General features: G+C 32.9%; 1 protein-coding gene across 2 annotated transcripts; it reads left to right on the forward strand.

Annotated features, from left to right (window-relative positions):
- The first annotated feature begins 10,111 nt into the window (after positions 1-10,111).
- On the forward strand, positions 10,112-14,245 carry LOC107899519 (F-box protein PP2-A15). 2 transcript variants are annotated; one of them, XR_005912186.1, is made up of 4 exons: positions 10,112-10,647; positions 10,819-10,937; positions 13,559-14,074; positions 14,219-14,245. XR_005912186.1 is itself a non-coding variant. In XM_041091492.1 (3 exons), exons 1-3 carry the CDS (start codon positions 10,336-10,338, stop codon positions 14,019-14,021), a joined length of 894 nt encoding a protein of 297 aa, XP_040947426.1. In that variant the 5' UTR covers positions 10,113-10,335; the 3' UTR covers positions 14,022-14,245. The 2 variants fall into 2 exon arrangements, 1 of the variants encoding a protein (XP_040947426.1); XM_041091492.1 differs by having other exon boundaries at positions 10,113-10,647; positions 13,559-14,245.
- The last annotated feature ends 1,938 nt before the right edge of the window (positions 14,246-16,183 follow it).

The following is a 16,183-nucleotide window of genomic DNA, read 5'->3' on the forward strand; positions in this document are numbered from 1 at the left end:
GAATTTGAATTACTTTCTTTAAAAATAGTGTCTTCTATGATTTCACAAACCCAAGTCCCTTTTCTTTTAATTTAATGATTAATTAATAATGTTTTAAAACCATGAAAAACCCATATGATTTAGGTTTTCTAATCGAAAATAAAAAACCACAAGGAATCACTATTAATAAGAAATGTTCAATCAATCTAAAATCTTTAACCAATTTATTAAATTCTATTTAAAAATATGATAATATATTTCATAAAAATATAGTAATGCATCAAAGCAATTCTTATCAGTAAACTTGAGATGCGCCAAAACATTTTTTTAGCGCACAAAATAAATTTACATATAAATACACCACAGGATGCATTAACTATACTTTTAGTAAAACTAAAATTCTAATGTTTTTACAATTACCAAATAAAACTAAAACTTGTTAATATTGAATTCTCAATTGTCGAATAATCAATGGAGTAATAGAATTCAATTGACATTACTATTATTTGATTGCCCAATGGAAATTAAAGCACAAACATTCAAAATCCACCAAAATTAAAAATTAAAGGTCAAAGCTAGGGGTGAGCATTCGGTCGAATCGAGTGAAATATTTCGAGTTAATTGAGTTTACGAGTCCTATTTTTTCATTCTAACTTAATTTGAAATTTTTTCGAATCGAGTTGAATGAAATGAAATTTGAGTTGAGTCGAATCAAGTGAAATTATTCGAGTTAAATTAAAAAAATTAAACATGCCAAATAAAAATATTGTTACAGCATAACTAATTTCATGTTAGAGCACATAAATTTAAAATTATATATATTTGAAAAATTTTCAAAACAAAATAATAATAAAATAAGATACTTGAGTATGATAAATTTGAATCATTAATTAGGTCCCAAAATTATTTTTTTAGAAAATTTTTAAAATCATAAATTTTTTATAAATTTTTTAGAATTTTTTAAAAATATAAATTTTGAAATTTTTATAAATATTTTAAAATTTTAAAATTATTTTGAATTTTTAAAAATTATTTTATAATTTTTGTTGAGAGAGACCAATTTGCTTATTTTCTAAGTTGACAAGGACCAAAAGGGTTTTTACACCAATCTGTTATTCGAATTATTTGAATTATTCGAATTGTGAAATTTAACTCAACTTGAACTCGAAACTCGAATCAAGTTATTTGAGTTGACTCGTATAATTTGAATAACTCGAATAACTCGATTTGATTAACTCGAAATTCAATTTTTTTTTCAATTTTTTCGAATTGAATCGAATTTTGCTCATCCCTAATCAAAACCATTAAAATTCAAAATAATCAAGACCTAAAAAAAACTTTAATATATATCTTCAAACATCAACATATATATAATCGAAATAGTAAATCTATAAAATCTGAAAAGCGAATCAATCCAAAAACTAATAGAGAATAAATTCATTCTCAATTATTCGACATAACGAATCTCTAATGTCACTTATTAGAACAGTAAAACTCTTTATACAAAACTTAAAAAATAAGATTTGTCATGTCAAATCATCAATAATAAAACTAGATGCAAAAGTTTACCTGAACCCATTAATATCTTGAAATCTTCAAGCGTTATAGTTTTGATCTTCCAAATTAATACACAAGTAATTTAAAGAATGTGACTCTCTTTTTTCTGAAGATGGAGTGTCAGAAAAGTTAAATATATGTAATTTGGGGACCATAACTTTAATATATAACTTTTGCACATTAACTTTAATTTCTAATCAGCCTATCATCAATTAGAAATTAGTTATGAAAGTATCTACACATATCTGACTTATACTTTATTTATTAACTGAAGCCCAATAAACTTAACTAAATTAGATCACTTTTAATTTAAACTAATATTTTATGATAGTAAATAATAACATATAATTATACTTATTATATATGTGATGTACCTATAAATAAAAAAAATATCTTACCATTTTTAATTTCTTTATTTCAAATAAAAATGTTTATTGTCACTATCAAATTTTAAAATATTATTATTATTTGTTTCTTTGGTATAAATATATTGTTATTTGCTGGACGTTTGAAGTTGAACATGAAGTAATAGAGAGACAGACAGAAACATGTAATTAAATAATTGATTGTCTTCATTAATGTTCAACCTAAGAAGCCATGATCAGACACATCTATCACACAACAAAAAGCAATTGATATATTTTTTTTAATACGATTACAGATTTTTATTGAAGTTTAAATTTGGGGTTTTTTACCTAAATAATTTTTTAAAAAATTTTAAATACTGAAATAGGTTGTCAACTGGATTATATATGAAAATGGTATGTTTTTTTGGGTCGTGCCTATCTGACAGGCGCAACCACTTTTTTTACATTAAAATATATATTTTTTGTTTTTTAATTATTATTTTATTGGTGACGCCTTTTTCATGGGCGTCACTGCTTGTATTTTTTTTCCAAATCAGTATATAACCCGTGTAGAGATACGAAAATGGTATGGGGGTAGGTGGCGCCTATCTGGTAGGTGCGACTAGTGGAGCCTATCTGACAGGCAAGACTAGTGGAGCCTATCTGACAAGCGCGACTGATGCTTAATTTTCCCCTATATACTCCCCCGAAAATCAAATGAGCAAAAGACACAAAATTAGCAAAATAGAAGTAAGAAGATAGGGTGAAGAAAGAAAGAAAGAAAGGAAAACAAAAAGAAGGATAATGTATTTTAGTTTATTTCTTTTTAAATAGAATGTAGAGTTTTGTTAGTAATTTTATTATTTGAAAGTTATTTTGTTAGGTTATTAATTTTGTTAGCTTCTGAATGAAAAATTTTGCATTAAAAATTTTATGTAACTTTTTTGCTATTCAAAATGTTTTGAGAATTTTAATTTTTTTAACAGATCTAGTATTGAAGTTGGAGAATTAGTTTTTCGTATGCGTTTATTTCGATGGAGAAATTTTGACAACAACCGTAGGATGTATATTTGAATGTCGCAAACAAGTAACAATGGATTTAATAGAAATATCTCGTTTGATGAATGAAGGAAAAAATTAGTGAAAAAATTTATAGACGTTGTGGGAGAAGGATCTCGAAACTTTTCTACAAATTTCCAGTTTTGACAGATCCCATAAAATTCATCGAAATGGAACTTGTAGACGATGAAGACGTAGAGACAATGGCCGCTCTTTATTGTAGGACTCGGAGCAACCAAAATGCACTGATTCAGTTATTTGCTGAGTTAGCTGGTGTGGAGCCAATTGAAGATCCCACTCCATTAGGTGAAGAAGATGGAGCTCAAGAGCCGTGTATGGTGGTTTCGATATCGTACGTTGATAGTTAATCAACTATACACGGGATCGACATTGATCTTAATATTGCACCCGAGACTGATGTGGTTGGTGATAATGTATATCATAGTAGTGATCATTTTGATCACGAGGTCGATAGTGATCCCGACGTAGACGAGGTCCTAGATGATAATGATGACGAAGGCGTGAATGAGGATGGAAACGTTAACATGTCTTCAGTTGGGAGCCAGATTCATCGTATTGTGATACACAATAATCTTGGGGCACACATGTCTCGAATAGACCCCGATGCGACGCACGCGACCGAGTTCCTGGAGTACCCTGAAATACTATCTGCTCACCGGATGGCCATATATTCTGATCCTGAAGAGTTATTCCTGGGCTAGAGATTCGAAAGTAAGAAAAAGTGAGCATTTGCCATTAAGCGGTATAGCATGAATATATCAGTGGACTACAAAGTCGCCGTGTTTAAACTGACATTATATATTGGAGAGTGTTGGAGGTCAGCAGAAGGCTGCAATTGGTGGATACGAGCTGCATTTATCTAGAAGTCGCAGATATGGGAGATACGAAAATTTGTTAACCTTCACACATGCACTTCAACACGTATGACAAAATATCATAAAAAACTTAATTCCAAAACTATCTGTGCGTACATCGTGCCAATGGTGAAAGACATGCCCACCATTAAAGTTTCGATACTGATTGTCGAAATATAGGTACGATTCCAGTATCGAGTATCATACCGAAAGGCATGGATAGCTAAACAGATGGCAATGGAACAATTGTATGGGGATTTCGATGCATCGTACAATTAGTTATAAGGATGGATAGTCACTATGTGGGAGTACGTGCCGGGGACTGCCAGTGAGTTACAAACTCGACCTTATTACGGCCTAGATGACCAACTGTAACTGGGAAAAAAATTTCCAATAGATGTTCTGGACGTTTGATCCATGCGTGCGTGCATTTCCTCACTGCAAGTCGTTTGTACAAGTAGATGGGACATGGCTATACGGTAAATATACACAGATCCTACTTCTTGCGGTTGCTCAAGACGGGAACAAGAACGTGCTCTCGATTGCGTTTTCCATCGTAGATAAGAAAAATATAGAGTCGTTGAAATTCTTCCTTACAAACCTGTGGAGGTATGTTATTAGTAATTATAATATTTGCATCATCTCTGATAGAGGAAAATGATTAATTACCACCATTAGGCGTTCCGGTGTGCCATGGAGATCCATTTACTACATCCAGCACATCGCGGCTAACTTCTACCGAGATTATAAAAATGCAGACTGACGGAGACAAGTTGTGAGAATGGGTAAAGAATAATATTATCCTTTTAATATATAACTTAATGTTTTAAGGCGAGACTGTAACTTATATTTTCTTAATACATACACAGCGCACGAGCTAGAGCCACACATTTTCTAGCAAAGGATGACTCGACTTGAGGGTGACATGAAAGGTCAGACGAACACTTCTTTTCAACAATGGTTGGGTACCATTGAGCCGTGGCAATAGGCTCAAAGTTTTGATAAGGGCTTTCGTTATGATCAAATGACCACAAACTTGGTGGAGAGGATTACGCTGTGTTGTTGAAAACGCGACATCTTCTGATTTCTTCTGTCTTCTCTGCTACATTCTACAGGTTGGCTACCTTGATGCCAAGAATGAGTCAATTACAAGTCAACCAGATGGAGGCAGGACATGTGTTTGTCGAAGATGTCAGGGATGCATTGGTTGCAAATTGTTGGATGGCGAGGTCGATGAATGTAGAAGTATATTCACAACGTAAAGAAATGTTTCGAGTTATAGAGACCATCGGTCGTCGACCTGGTATACCACTTAGGTCCTACGAAGTTGATCTCTGAAATAGACGGTGTGATTGCAGGAGGTTCCAGACACTTTATTATCTCTGTGCACATGTTATGGCAGCTTGTGCTAAAGTCTCGCTCAATGTAGAACAATTTATCGATGAAGTGTACACCCTCAAGCATACGTTGTGTGTATGGGAGAATGAGTTCCCCGTGCTTCCTGACCTATCTACATGGGAGGTTCCTCCGACGACCTTCGAGCTTGTCCCAGACAAAGGGTTGTGTAGGAACCCGAAAGGTCGTCCGCGATCATCCAAAATCCATAACAAAATAGACATTAGGGAGAAATTCGACAGGAAGCTGTATGGCATATGTAGATTAGCCGGTCATAATCGAAAGAAATGCTTGCTCTGAAACTATCATATTGGACAATCGTCACGATCGGGTAGAAATTAAGATGTTGTTCATTACATGTTAAGAGGATTGAATCTAAAATTTGTCTACAATTTGTTGCAGTTAATCTAATTTGACTTACAAAGTTAGTCTAAAGTTTATTTATTTAAATTGAAAAAAAACCCATAAAATTGATAACTGAAATAGCGAAAAAGTCATTACATAAATACAAAGTTTACTATTTAAATTGCAAAAAATAAAATTGATAAATAAAATGGAAAAAAAGTCATTACATAAATACAAAGTTAACTATTTAAATTGCAAAAGAAACCCATAAAATTGATAAATAAAATGGAAAAAAATTCATTACATAAATATGAAATTATTTATATTACAAAACCTCCTAAAATTGATGGTTTGATGGTGTGGTTCTAGGGGTATATTTTTGTGGAGCTCGACGTTCACATTGCAGGCGATTGCAGCGATCAACGTTCTCTTCATTTGTATGTGAGGGTGTGCGAAACATAGACGAAAAATCATATGTCTCAAACACCATTGATAAACTTGAGTTGGGAGGAGTGAAGTACGATGGTGGGTATGGTTCGGGAGGAGTGAAGTACGACAGTGGATACGAGCCGAAAAGAGTGGAGTACTAAGGTGGTAGTGGGCTGAAGATATCAAACTCTGAATGATATCCGTGGCCTGACGAGCCCGGGAAATAGTTATGGCCCCCCAAATCTAGGTGATAAGAATTATCCCTAGAGTGTAGTTTCGGCTCTGCCTCCGGCTCTAGTGCATGATGTGGATCTGGAAGGAGTTGCCTAATTCGTGTCGTATGCGAGGGGCTACCATCAACCGTCCACCAAATAAAAATGGTTTCTCTATCTCACAGTACCGTTGTATGTACTCTAACGAGGGCTGCAAATTCAAAGCACGATCCATCTGAGGTACCCTCCCCAACCGGTTGTTCCACATCGTAATATATTCTTCATGCACTTCTCTCCAATCATTTCCATGCTTTGTTAGTCTCATGGATTTCCCCCAATCGTACTGGCAGTGTCGGGATATACTGTATGCAATCGAACTGCTGGAGTAAACGATCGCTATGATACCACTCCATTGTCTGAAAATTGATAACGGGTACGCTAATGCGCCATAAGTTTGAATGAACGTGGGTAGACGAGAGAATAACAGCCATAATTTCTGGAACAGAATACGACATCCAAATGAATTGCACAGTTAATAACATTGTTATATTAACGTGGGTCGAGTGAGATAAAATAATAAAATAAAGTTGATATTAGAAAAAACTTACCCCCTTTCCAGCATAATTCTCGATCATTAGACGGTATATCGGAACCGTTTATGACCTCTGATACCTGGATTAGTGCTCTATCTACGAACACAAATTGTTAGAACAATATAATCTGAAAAAGGTCAACTAATTGTTATAACGAGTAAAAATTCATCACCTATTAATGAGTGGAAATACATATGATTGGTGACTAATGCATGCCAAGAATGACATCTGGTAAAGTGCCCACGACTACAGTAATATGAGACATCCGCCTATGTCCATCGTAGAAGGATCTGTCGTCCAACAAAGTTTGCGATACAACATGGCTAACACTGCGGACCCCCAACTGTATGAATGGGTGTTATGTAAATTGGATAATAGGGGTAAGTACATCAAGTGGACTGTACTGCCGTTTGCATTCGGCATGAGTACACCCCCTATAAGGTGAATAATGTAAGCTCGAACGGCTTGCATCACCTCTCATTCATTGGCAGTACTCAGCAAATACTTAAAATTAGCTTTTAGCCATGAAAACCTTAAACTGGTAAATTTCCCCTCACTTGGCGAGCGTCCAAGTAAGTAATAGCAAAGGGCAGCTGGGCTAAAGATCGAACTTAAGCTCATGACTGCATTCTTGTCAATAGGGAGCCTGAGCTGTAGTGCAACATCCTCTAGAGTGATGGTGCACTCCCGCATGGGAAATGAAATGTGTGGGTCTCTGGACACCATTGCTCGACTAAAGCGGAAATCAAGTCGTATCGTAGATCAAAAGTCTGGATTAATACCGCTGATCTAAACCTAGCTAACTCCAAGTATGACATTAGAGGTTCATCAGGCAGAAACCCTCCACTATTAACACGACCCCTCGATACGCAGTACGAGCCCCGACATTATTAAATTAGCAAAATAGTTAATACAATATAATTTAATTCCGCAAATAACATGAGTATCAAATAATAATTTCATTACCATCTCATTAATAGTACTTGATATGTGGTTATTATTAATCAAAGAACCCTTTTGTAGCAAATCTGCAATTAAAAAAATGAATTCATTCAATTTGTTTCAAAAAATACAATAAATTATTTCAAATTTCAGAAACAAAACACGGTAAATATCTCATAATTTACCTATAAAAATTATGTTAGTTTACAATAATAATATAATTAAAATAAATATAAACTATCTAAACATAAAAAACATACAAATTAAAAAAATAAAAATAGAAATAGAAACATACCTGATTAGTTTCTTTCAAACAACCTATAAAATTATATAACAACAAATTTAATCAACATTTTAATAAATCAATAAAAACTGTCAAATAAATAAAAATAAAATAAAATTACATTATATAAAAATTACATTAAAAAAATCACAAAACACTAAACTAAATACTAACAATTGATATAACCTAATCATAAATTACTAACAAAATAACTATAAAATTGTTTTAAAAAAATACATTACTAAAAAATTACAAAACACATAACTAAACACTAACAATTTATATAACCTAATCATAAATTACTAACAAAATAACTATAAAATTGTTTTTAAAAAAATACATTACTAAAAAATTACAAAACACATAACTAAACACTAACAATTTATATAACCTAATCATAAATTACTAACAAAATAACTATAAATTATTTTTTTAAAAATTACATTACTAAAAAATCACAAAACCCTATACTAAACACTAACAATTTGTAACCAAATCCCATTAATTATTAACAAAATAAATAACTATAACAAAACACAAAACACTAACAATTTATAATCTAATCATAAACTACTAACAAAATAACTATAAAATTATTTTTAAAAAAAATTACATTACTAAAAACTCACAAAACACAACAATTTATAACAAATTACTAACAAAATATTTAACAAAATAATTTTACATTACTAAAAACTCACCAAATACTAAACTAAACACAACAATTTATAACATAATCCTAAATTACTAATAAATTAATTTTAAAATAATTACAAACATAATAATTTATAACATAATCCTAAATTACTAACAAATTAATTTTAAAATAATTATAAAAAACAAAAAAATACATTCTTACAAAATATAAACCCAAAATCATAAACACTAAACATAAGCAATTTATAAATAATAATTAATAACAAAAAAATTTCACAACATCTTAATTAAACTATTTAAATTATAAACAAAATTATTTACTAAAATAATACATTACTTTTTTTTTTCTTTCTTCTTCTTCTTCTTCTTCTTCTTTTTTCTTCTCTTTTCTCTCATTTCTTTCTCTCTTCCGGTGGGTGCTTGAACTTGGGGGACCATGCTTATAAGGTCCCCCATTTACAATTTATTTTGCCCTTGTGAAGGGACTACACACTGCCAAGCAGTGTATCTGTGCAGCAGAGGGGCGCAGGGGGGCTGTGCAGCAGAGGGGTGCAGTGGGCAGGCAGTGGCGCCTACCTGTCAGGCGCGACTAGTTGCGCCTACCTGTCAGGCGCGACTAGTTGCGCCTATCGACAGGCGCAACCTGTTTCGGGTATTTTTAACCCGTTAACTGTATTTTGACCTGTATATATATTTAAATATTTTTAATAAAAATAAAATAATAATATTTTAATATAATAAAAGTGGTTGCGCCTGTCAGATAGGCATGACCCAAAAGAACATACCATTTTTGTATATAATCAAGTTGACAACCTATTTCAGTATTTAATTTTTTTTAAAAGTTATTTAGGTAAAAAACCCTTAAATTTTTTTATTTAAATCTATTTTTAATGAATTTAAAATATAATGTCTTTCTAATCAATTCTAAACTATTCATATCTCTTAAATTTTTTAGTGAAAGAATACAATATGTTTTAAGTACGTTGGAGTGGTAAATATTTAAAATTTATAAAGTTTTAAAGTTAATATATTTAAAAATGATAAAATTTTAATTTAATATTTTAAAAAATTATAAATAGATAATCATAGAATTATATAACCCAATTTTAATTCTCTAAAAAAAGTTAAAATTATTGTAGAACTTGATGATTTTTTGATAAAGAATGTTACATGATTATTATGGATATTAACTAATTTGGATGAAAAATATTCAATATGGTTATAATGGGCATCCATAAAAAAATATTTTCATCAACATGTTCATTAAGATAGTATTTATTTGATGTGAAAATTATTATTAATATAGAAAGACGTGCATTTCGATTATATTGAAATGTTTATCATTCAAAGTAAAATATGGGTGCATATGACATAAAAATATAAATGAGGTGCATTCCATTTCCGTTTCGGTTAATGGACCCCACCAAAAGCATCCTCAAAAGTCTGTCTAGGTAAATCCTAAGCCAACATTTTTGCCTCGGTTTCTTTCCCATCTCCCCCAGACACACATTTTCCCGGAAAAAACAAACCAAAGTAAAATGGTAGAAAATACCCACAAATTTTCTCCCTCCCCTCTTCACTCTTCTCACCACCAACCTACCTCTAAAACACTGAATTTTTATAAATAGAAATACAAGGTATTTTTTAAAGAGAAAGGATTTCATGGGTGCCTCTCTTTCCAGCCAAACGGAAGGAACCAATAGGACCGGGATGAGACCAGGATTGGGGGACATACCCGAGGGCTGCTTGGCCTGCGTTTTCATGAACTTGACGCCGCCGGAGATTTGCAATCTCGCCAGGTTGAATCGCGCCTTTAGAGGGGCTGCCTCCTCCGATTCCATCTGGGTGAAGAAGCTACCCACCAATTATCAAGATCTGCTAAATTTGTTGCCTCCTGAGAGGTACCAGAACATGTCCAAGAAAGACATTTTTGCGCTTCTTTCTCGCCCGGTACCTTTTGATGATGGATATAAGGTAGGTCATTATAGAAGTTTGTTTTTTTTCGCCCGGTACCTTTTGATTATTGTTTTAAATATTTAACCATTTCCTTTTTACATGATTTTCCTTTTTTGTTTGGTTTAGCTGCTTTATTATCATTAGATGAGCAAGTGAAGATTATCGACGGTTGAACATGGGGTGATGCAGGAAGTGTGGCTGGACAGAGTGACAGGCAGGGTATGCATGGCAATATCTGCAAAAGGGATGGCAATTACTGGAATCGATGATCGGAGATATTGGAATAGGGTTTCTACTGAAGAATCTAGGTTTGATATTAACATCATCACATTTCGATGCTAAAGTTTCAAGTAGAATTTATTAATCTGACGTTCACTTAATATGGGATTGAGATACTTGTATCTTGAAATGTTTCTAGTAAATTTTTTTAACCATAGGAGTGGGATTTTTGTATTGATTGCTTGAACTAGCATAAAGTAGAATTAGTTGCTTGTAATTTTTCTTCTACATGGAGCATGTAGATGCATAAGCTATATATTTCTTGGAATGGAACTCTTGGTAAATTGTATTATCAATCTACACCTTTTTTTTTTTCCTTTGGTGGAAGGAAATGCATTTGGATGCTAATCAACTGCTGTTTTCTAGGCTTTGCTGCTTGTTGATGTTGTTTTTATACAAATGGTATTATGTGGAAAGGCTGAAACCTCTGAATATTTGCATCTTTGTTGATCATTCATTATTGAGCTCAAGATGATGTATGTATATATGCTTATACATATACGCATACATAAATGTATACGTACATATATGCATGATGTATGGAATTTGGTGTTTGTCTTGGTTGCCACATTCTTAATCTCAAGGTATATTTGGTCTGAAGAAAGATGATTTTGTTTGATAGAGCTGTATCGCCATATGGAAGTGTGAGCTTTCATGAATGGATATAGTGCTGCCTAGGTTTAGTTGACTTTGTCAAATCTTCCTAGTAAATTGAGATGTTCGTTTTACAGATATTTTCCATATGATTTTAGCTTCCTAGATTTGTTTATTTTGGATTACAAATGCTATTTTAATGTACAAATAAGCATATGGAAGCCGATAATCTGATAAACTTTCAATTTCTTTTCCCTTTTATACGTTGTTCATAACTGTCTTCCATGCTTGAACTGGCGTTTACCATCAGTGTAAGGTCCGAGTTAATAAGGGTTGATCAGTTATCTGTACAGTGAACAGAACATTGACCATTTTCCTACTTTTTTACATGCATTACGTTTCTAGAAGTTTGCCCTTTCATTTAGATGATTATATATTGTGCAAGTCTTTAAAAACATTAATGCTTTGGTCTTTCTTAAGTATTATTCTATTCCCTTGTTTGATATATGTTTTAAACTTATTTTTAAACTACAGGTCGCTGTATTTGTCCCATGTTAATTACTTTAAGATTTTGCCTTGAGGAAATGGGATATCTCTTGAGTCCCTAGAGCAACTGGCCAGTCCACATCTAAGATAAAAGCATGTAATTGTTTGGAAACCAATGGTAGAGAACTTGCAATTAAAAACAGTTGTCAGTTTTTATCTCTCAAGATGAAGAGTGTTCAGCTAATAGAACCAAAGATCAGAATCTAAAGACACTAATAGAAACCCAGACAAGAAAACACCAGACAAAGCGATAACAAGGAGAAAATGACGGCTGAGGAGAAGCTCTGGAAATTCTGCTTGGTATTTGTTTTACCATATTCTAATTTGTAAAAGGATAAATAAAACTCTTCGAAAATATTCCCATCTTTGCATCTGTAGGCTCCCATTTAAAAATTCTATGTTTAAACTCTATATGATTTTTAAATGGACTCCTAGCGCTTTGATAGGGCTGGCTGGTTTTTTTCAGGTTTCTTCTTTCATATTGATGATTAATCCATTGATGGCCTACATGGAGCCTTTTTATCTATTTATTTTTTGATTGATTACTAGGAGCTTTTTATTTATTTATTTGCAATGCCTATGCATATGATAAGAGGGTAGCCCTTCGCTTTCCCATAAACTCTCCAGTCCTTTATTTAGGCATGATATGATCTCAAGTTCTTGTTACAATTACTGAAGTAGGAGACTTTGTGATTAAGGGTTCGATAGAAGCATAAATTTATTGTTCAAGTAGGCTTTCCGGGTTTTAGTACTCTCATGTCATCAGTTCTCATTGGTTACTTAGCATGATTCAACTTTTTTCTAATTTTCTTCAACTGGGAATGGTTCTTGTATTGATCATAATGATCGCGGCCACAGTAATGTTGATCCTGTCAATAAAGTTAATTCTCTATTTTCTGGTGAAGAGTGATCTGATTTTTAATGGTTGTCTTTATCTTGTGACTATATCTATATGCATGTCATTAGTAGAGTGATTACTTTTCTTTTCTTTCTGTTCTTCAGACAGTGTATAGATGCTTTTCTACTTGTAGAAGATGTATAAAATGGGGCTAATTTTGACTTACTGTTTTGGTTGTCTGAAGCATTTAGGGAGATCATATTTTCGAATGTGCTAAAGGCATGTATTTCTAGATAGGATGTAATGTCACCGACATCTTTATTCCTATTGAACGTATTACAGTGTGACAAAAGAATGGGTTCCCAGTGACCTTTTTCCTTTAATAATTATATACACTGAGTGCAGTCATTCTTCACAGTTCTTAATTGGTCAATGAAAACAGTGTATTACTTAATTGCAAAATTCTTATTGAACTTCTTTTCTTGTTCTGTAAAGAGTCAATGTCCACTAGGAACGTTAACAATTGCTGCAGTCACTGTTCAGAATTTTGTGCTATTGAAAAAATTATTTTGCAAAATTGTTTTGGTCATTAACATGTTTCCACTTTTTTTTCACCCCAGCTTTTGGTTTAACGAATTTGAACAAGTACCCTCTACGTTGCTCTTCTTGCAGGTTCCATATTGTGGCCTATTTGCTGCAAATATGGTGGTTTGAAGTTGATGGAGTTGTGAAGTTCCCTCTTCCTGCTGATGTCTATACTCTGTCATTCAGGATTCACCTTGGAAGATTTTCCAAAAGGTTGGGAAGGCGGGTGTCTAGTTTTGAGCACACCCATGGTTGGGACATAAAGCCTCTAAGATTTGAGTTGTCTACTACTGATGGTCAGCTAGCATCATGTGAGTGCTATTTAGATGATATGGAACAGGATTATGAAAATAGAAACCATAAACGAGGATGCTGGATAGAGTACAAGGTAGGTGAATTTATTGTCAGCAACTCAGAGACAGTCACCGAAGTCAGATTTTCCATGAAACAGATAGATTGCACACACTCTAAAGGAGGACTTTGTGTAGATTCTGTATTTATTATCCCCACTGATTTAATAGACTGTAAACGGCGAGGGATTTTGAAATAGTCTGAAACACATCAGGGTTGGTTGTTATCATCGATGATCCCTGGAAATTCCAGGTGGGGTTTCTCATGCAGCTTATACTTCTAAAGGCGTGTGTTGTTTTAGTAGTTACATTATTAATTGGTCTTGGAGTAGGTATGGTTATGTAAGTTTCACTATCACAGGTTTGATCCAGTTTTGTTTCCTTTGCACCTTTGCAGATAAAATTAAAAGATTATGCTTGTTTATCATATTGTTTCACGAGGCGCTTTCTGTTAAAATTTTATTTACCTGTGATGCAAATGAGGTACAACTCTAAATTCTTTATTAGGTATTACCAACACGGTTTTATTCCCTTCATTGCGTCTTTATGTATTTAGAAAAGCTCATGGTGCTAGGAGAATCTTTGTTCTCTCTCTTCTGATCTCTCAACATTTTAGCCGTTGCAATAAATATGTTAAATTATTTTTAGTGGTTACACCACCATAATGAATGCTCGTATTGATTACGAAATTCGTGGCATCTCTACAACATTTTTTGTTTTAATGCTTTCATCAAGTGACTAACAGTGATAGTTGAAATGTTACATTTCATGTTGCTAGGACTTTTCTTTTTGCTTGAAATACCTGTTTCTACCACTCATGTTTGACACATATTTGGACATGGGGTATGGGGATATACCTGTGGTGGACACATGCTTGTGCGGAACACATACCTGTCGTTTCTGACAGTCCCACTCTAGTTCGAGTAGCATAGGTGCATGTCATTGTAGGTGGGTGGTTAAGTTTCGATCTTTGAACATGTTGTTAATCACTGGTTGGTTCTAACTTCAAAAGTTGTTAATTTAAGATAAGACTGAAGTTGCAGTCCTAGTTGAAACTCTTGACCGACCCTTAGGCTTGTAGTGTTCTTTACCAATGTTTGGTCCATGGAGTCAATTTACAGCTATGGGCAAATGAAAGCGGTTGATGCTAGGTCAGGCGTGACCGCCACCAACAAGTTGAGGCTGCCTAAAACCCGATCGTGGGATGATAAGATAAAATAAAATTTGTTGACGCCAGAGTAGGTGTTTGATGTAAGAACTTATGAAATGATGCGTTTTGAGTTGTTTTCCAGTCAAGATGACTTGCATATTGAGGTGGAATGAAGACATGACAGTCTATCTTGACATTAAAACTACATTTTGTGGGTGCAAATAGGTATGTCACTTTTTGAGTTTCATTTGAGCATCCAGCATGTTTTTCAAATTAGATGTCGAAGCAGCAGGTTTTATGTTTAACTTCTGTTTGCACTATGCTGATTCTTTGCAAGTTGGAATCTCTATTATTAGCATAGCATAGCTGATAGCTGTAATATTTGTGGCTATGTATGTATGTATGCATCCCAACCAAGTGTCTCCTTTTCTTCCGATTTATTACTTTGGATTTTCAATTTATTATTCATGTAGCTTAACTTAACATTTAGACATTGGTCCACTTACCATAAGTCAGATCCAATATATCCATCGATTTTGACGTCTATAACTTCACACCTATAATTCCAATTAGGTCCTCCCTAACTTTATCCCAACAGAGCAGATTTATGCTTTTTCTAGGTAATGTTTTTCAGCTAATCAACCCTACTATAATTTAGACCATTTTCTTTTCTTTTCTTTTTGGAACTAATGGATTTTTCATTTCGAGTTATAGTGTATGAAAACTAACCTTTCAAGATTAGAATATTTATATAAATGAGTTGATCGGGATAATCTTTATATCTTGATTTTAAATAGTTATTTTAATAAATATAATATTGAAATTGAAGAAATGCTAGTTTTAAATTTTAAATATATTTCCTTAATATTTCCAATTCGTTTTCTTGGGTTTCACCTTTGTTATTAAACATTCAAGACGAGTCTCTTAAAGAACTTTTAAAAAATTTCGAAGCAAATTTTGCATGGTTTTCACCTCTCCATACTTGAAACTCTCTACAAACGCAATATTTTTTCCCTAATGCAGTGTTTTTTTTTATTATTTATTTCTTTTAAGTTTTTTAATATACAAAAGATCAACTAAAACAATTCAAGGTATTAAAATTTTAATTATGTAACTTATTTATTAATTCATTTTGTTGATATTACTAAATATTATTTTCCTCTCATTTTGAATCTATGAATTTTCTAATTTTGATGCTTTTTCGTTGAAAAA

The sequence above is a fragment of the Gossypium hirsutum genome, chromosome D04 (assembly GCF_007990345.1).
Source record: "Gossypium hirsutum isolate 1008001.06 chromosome D04, Gossypium_hirsutum_v2.1, whole genome shotgun sequence".
In the NCBI taxonomy this organism is placed as follows: Eukaryota; Viridiplantae; Streptophyta; class Magnoliopsida; order Malvales; family Malvaceae; genus Gossypium; species Gossypium hirsutum.

Bases quoted from the DNA above. Each gene is read 5' to 3' on its own strand.
- LOC107899519 (XM_041091492.1), top strand. From the start codon at position 10,336: ATGGGTGCCTCTCTTTCCAGCCAAACGGAAGGAACCAATAGGACCGGG. The intron at 10,648-10,818 runs GTAGGTCATTAT...GGGGTGATGCAG, and splicing joins CTTTTGATGATGGATATAAG to GAAGTGTGGCTGGACAGAGT. The intron at 10,938-13,558 runs GTTTGATATTAA...CTCTTCTTGCAG, and splicing joins GTTTCTACTGAAGAATCTAG to GTTCCATATTGTGGCCTATT.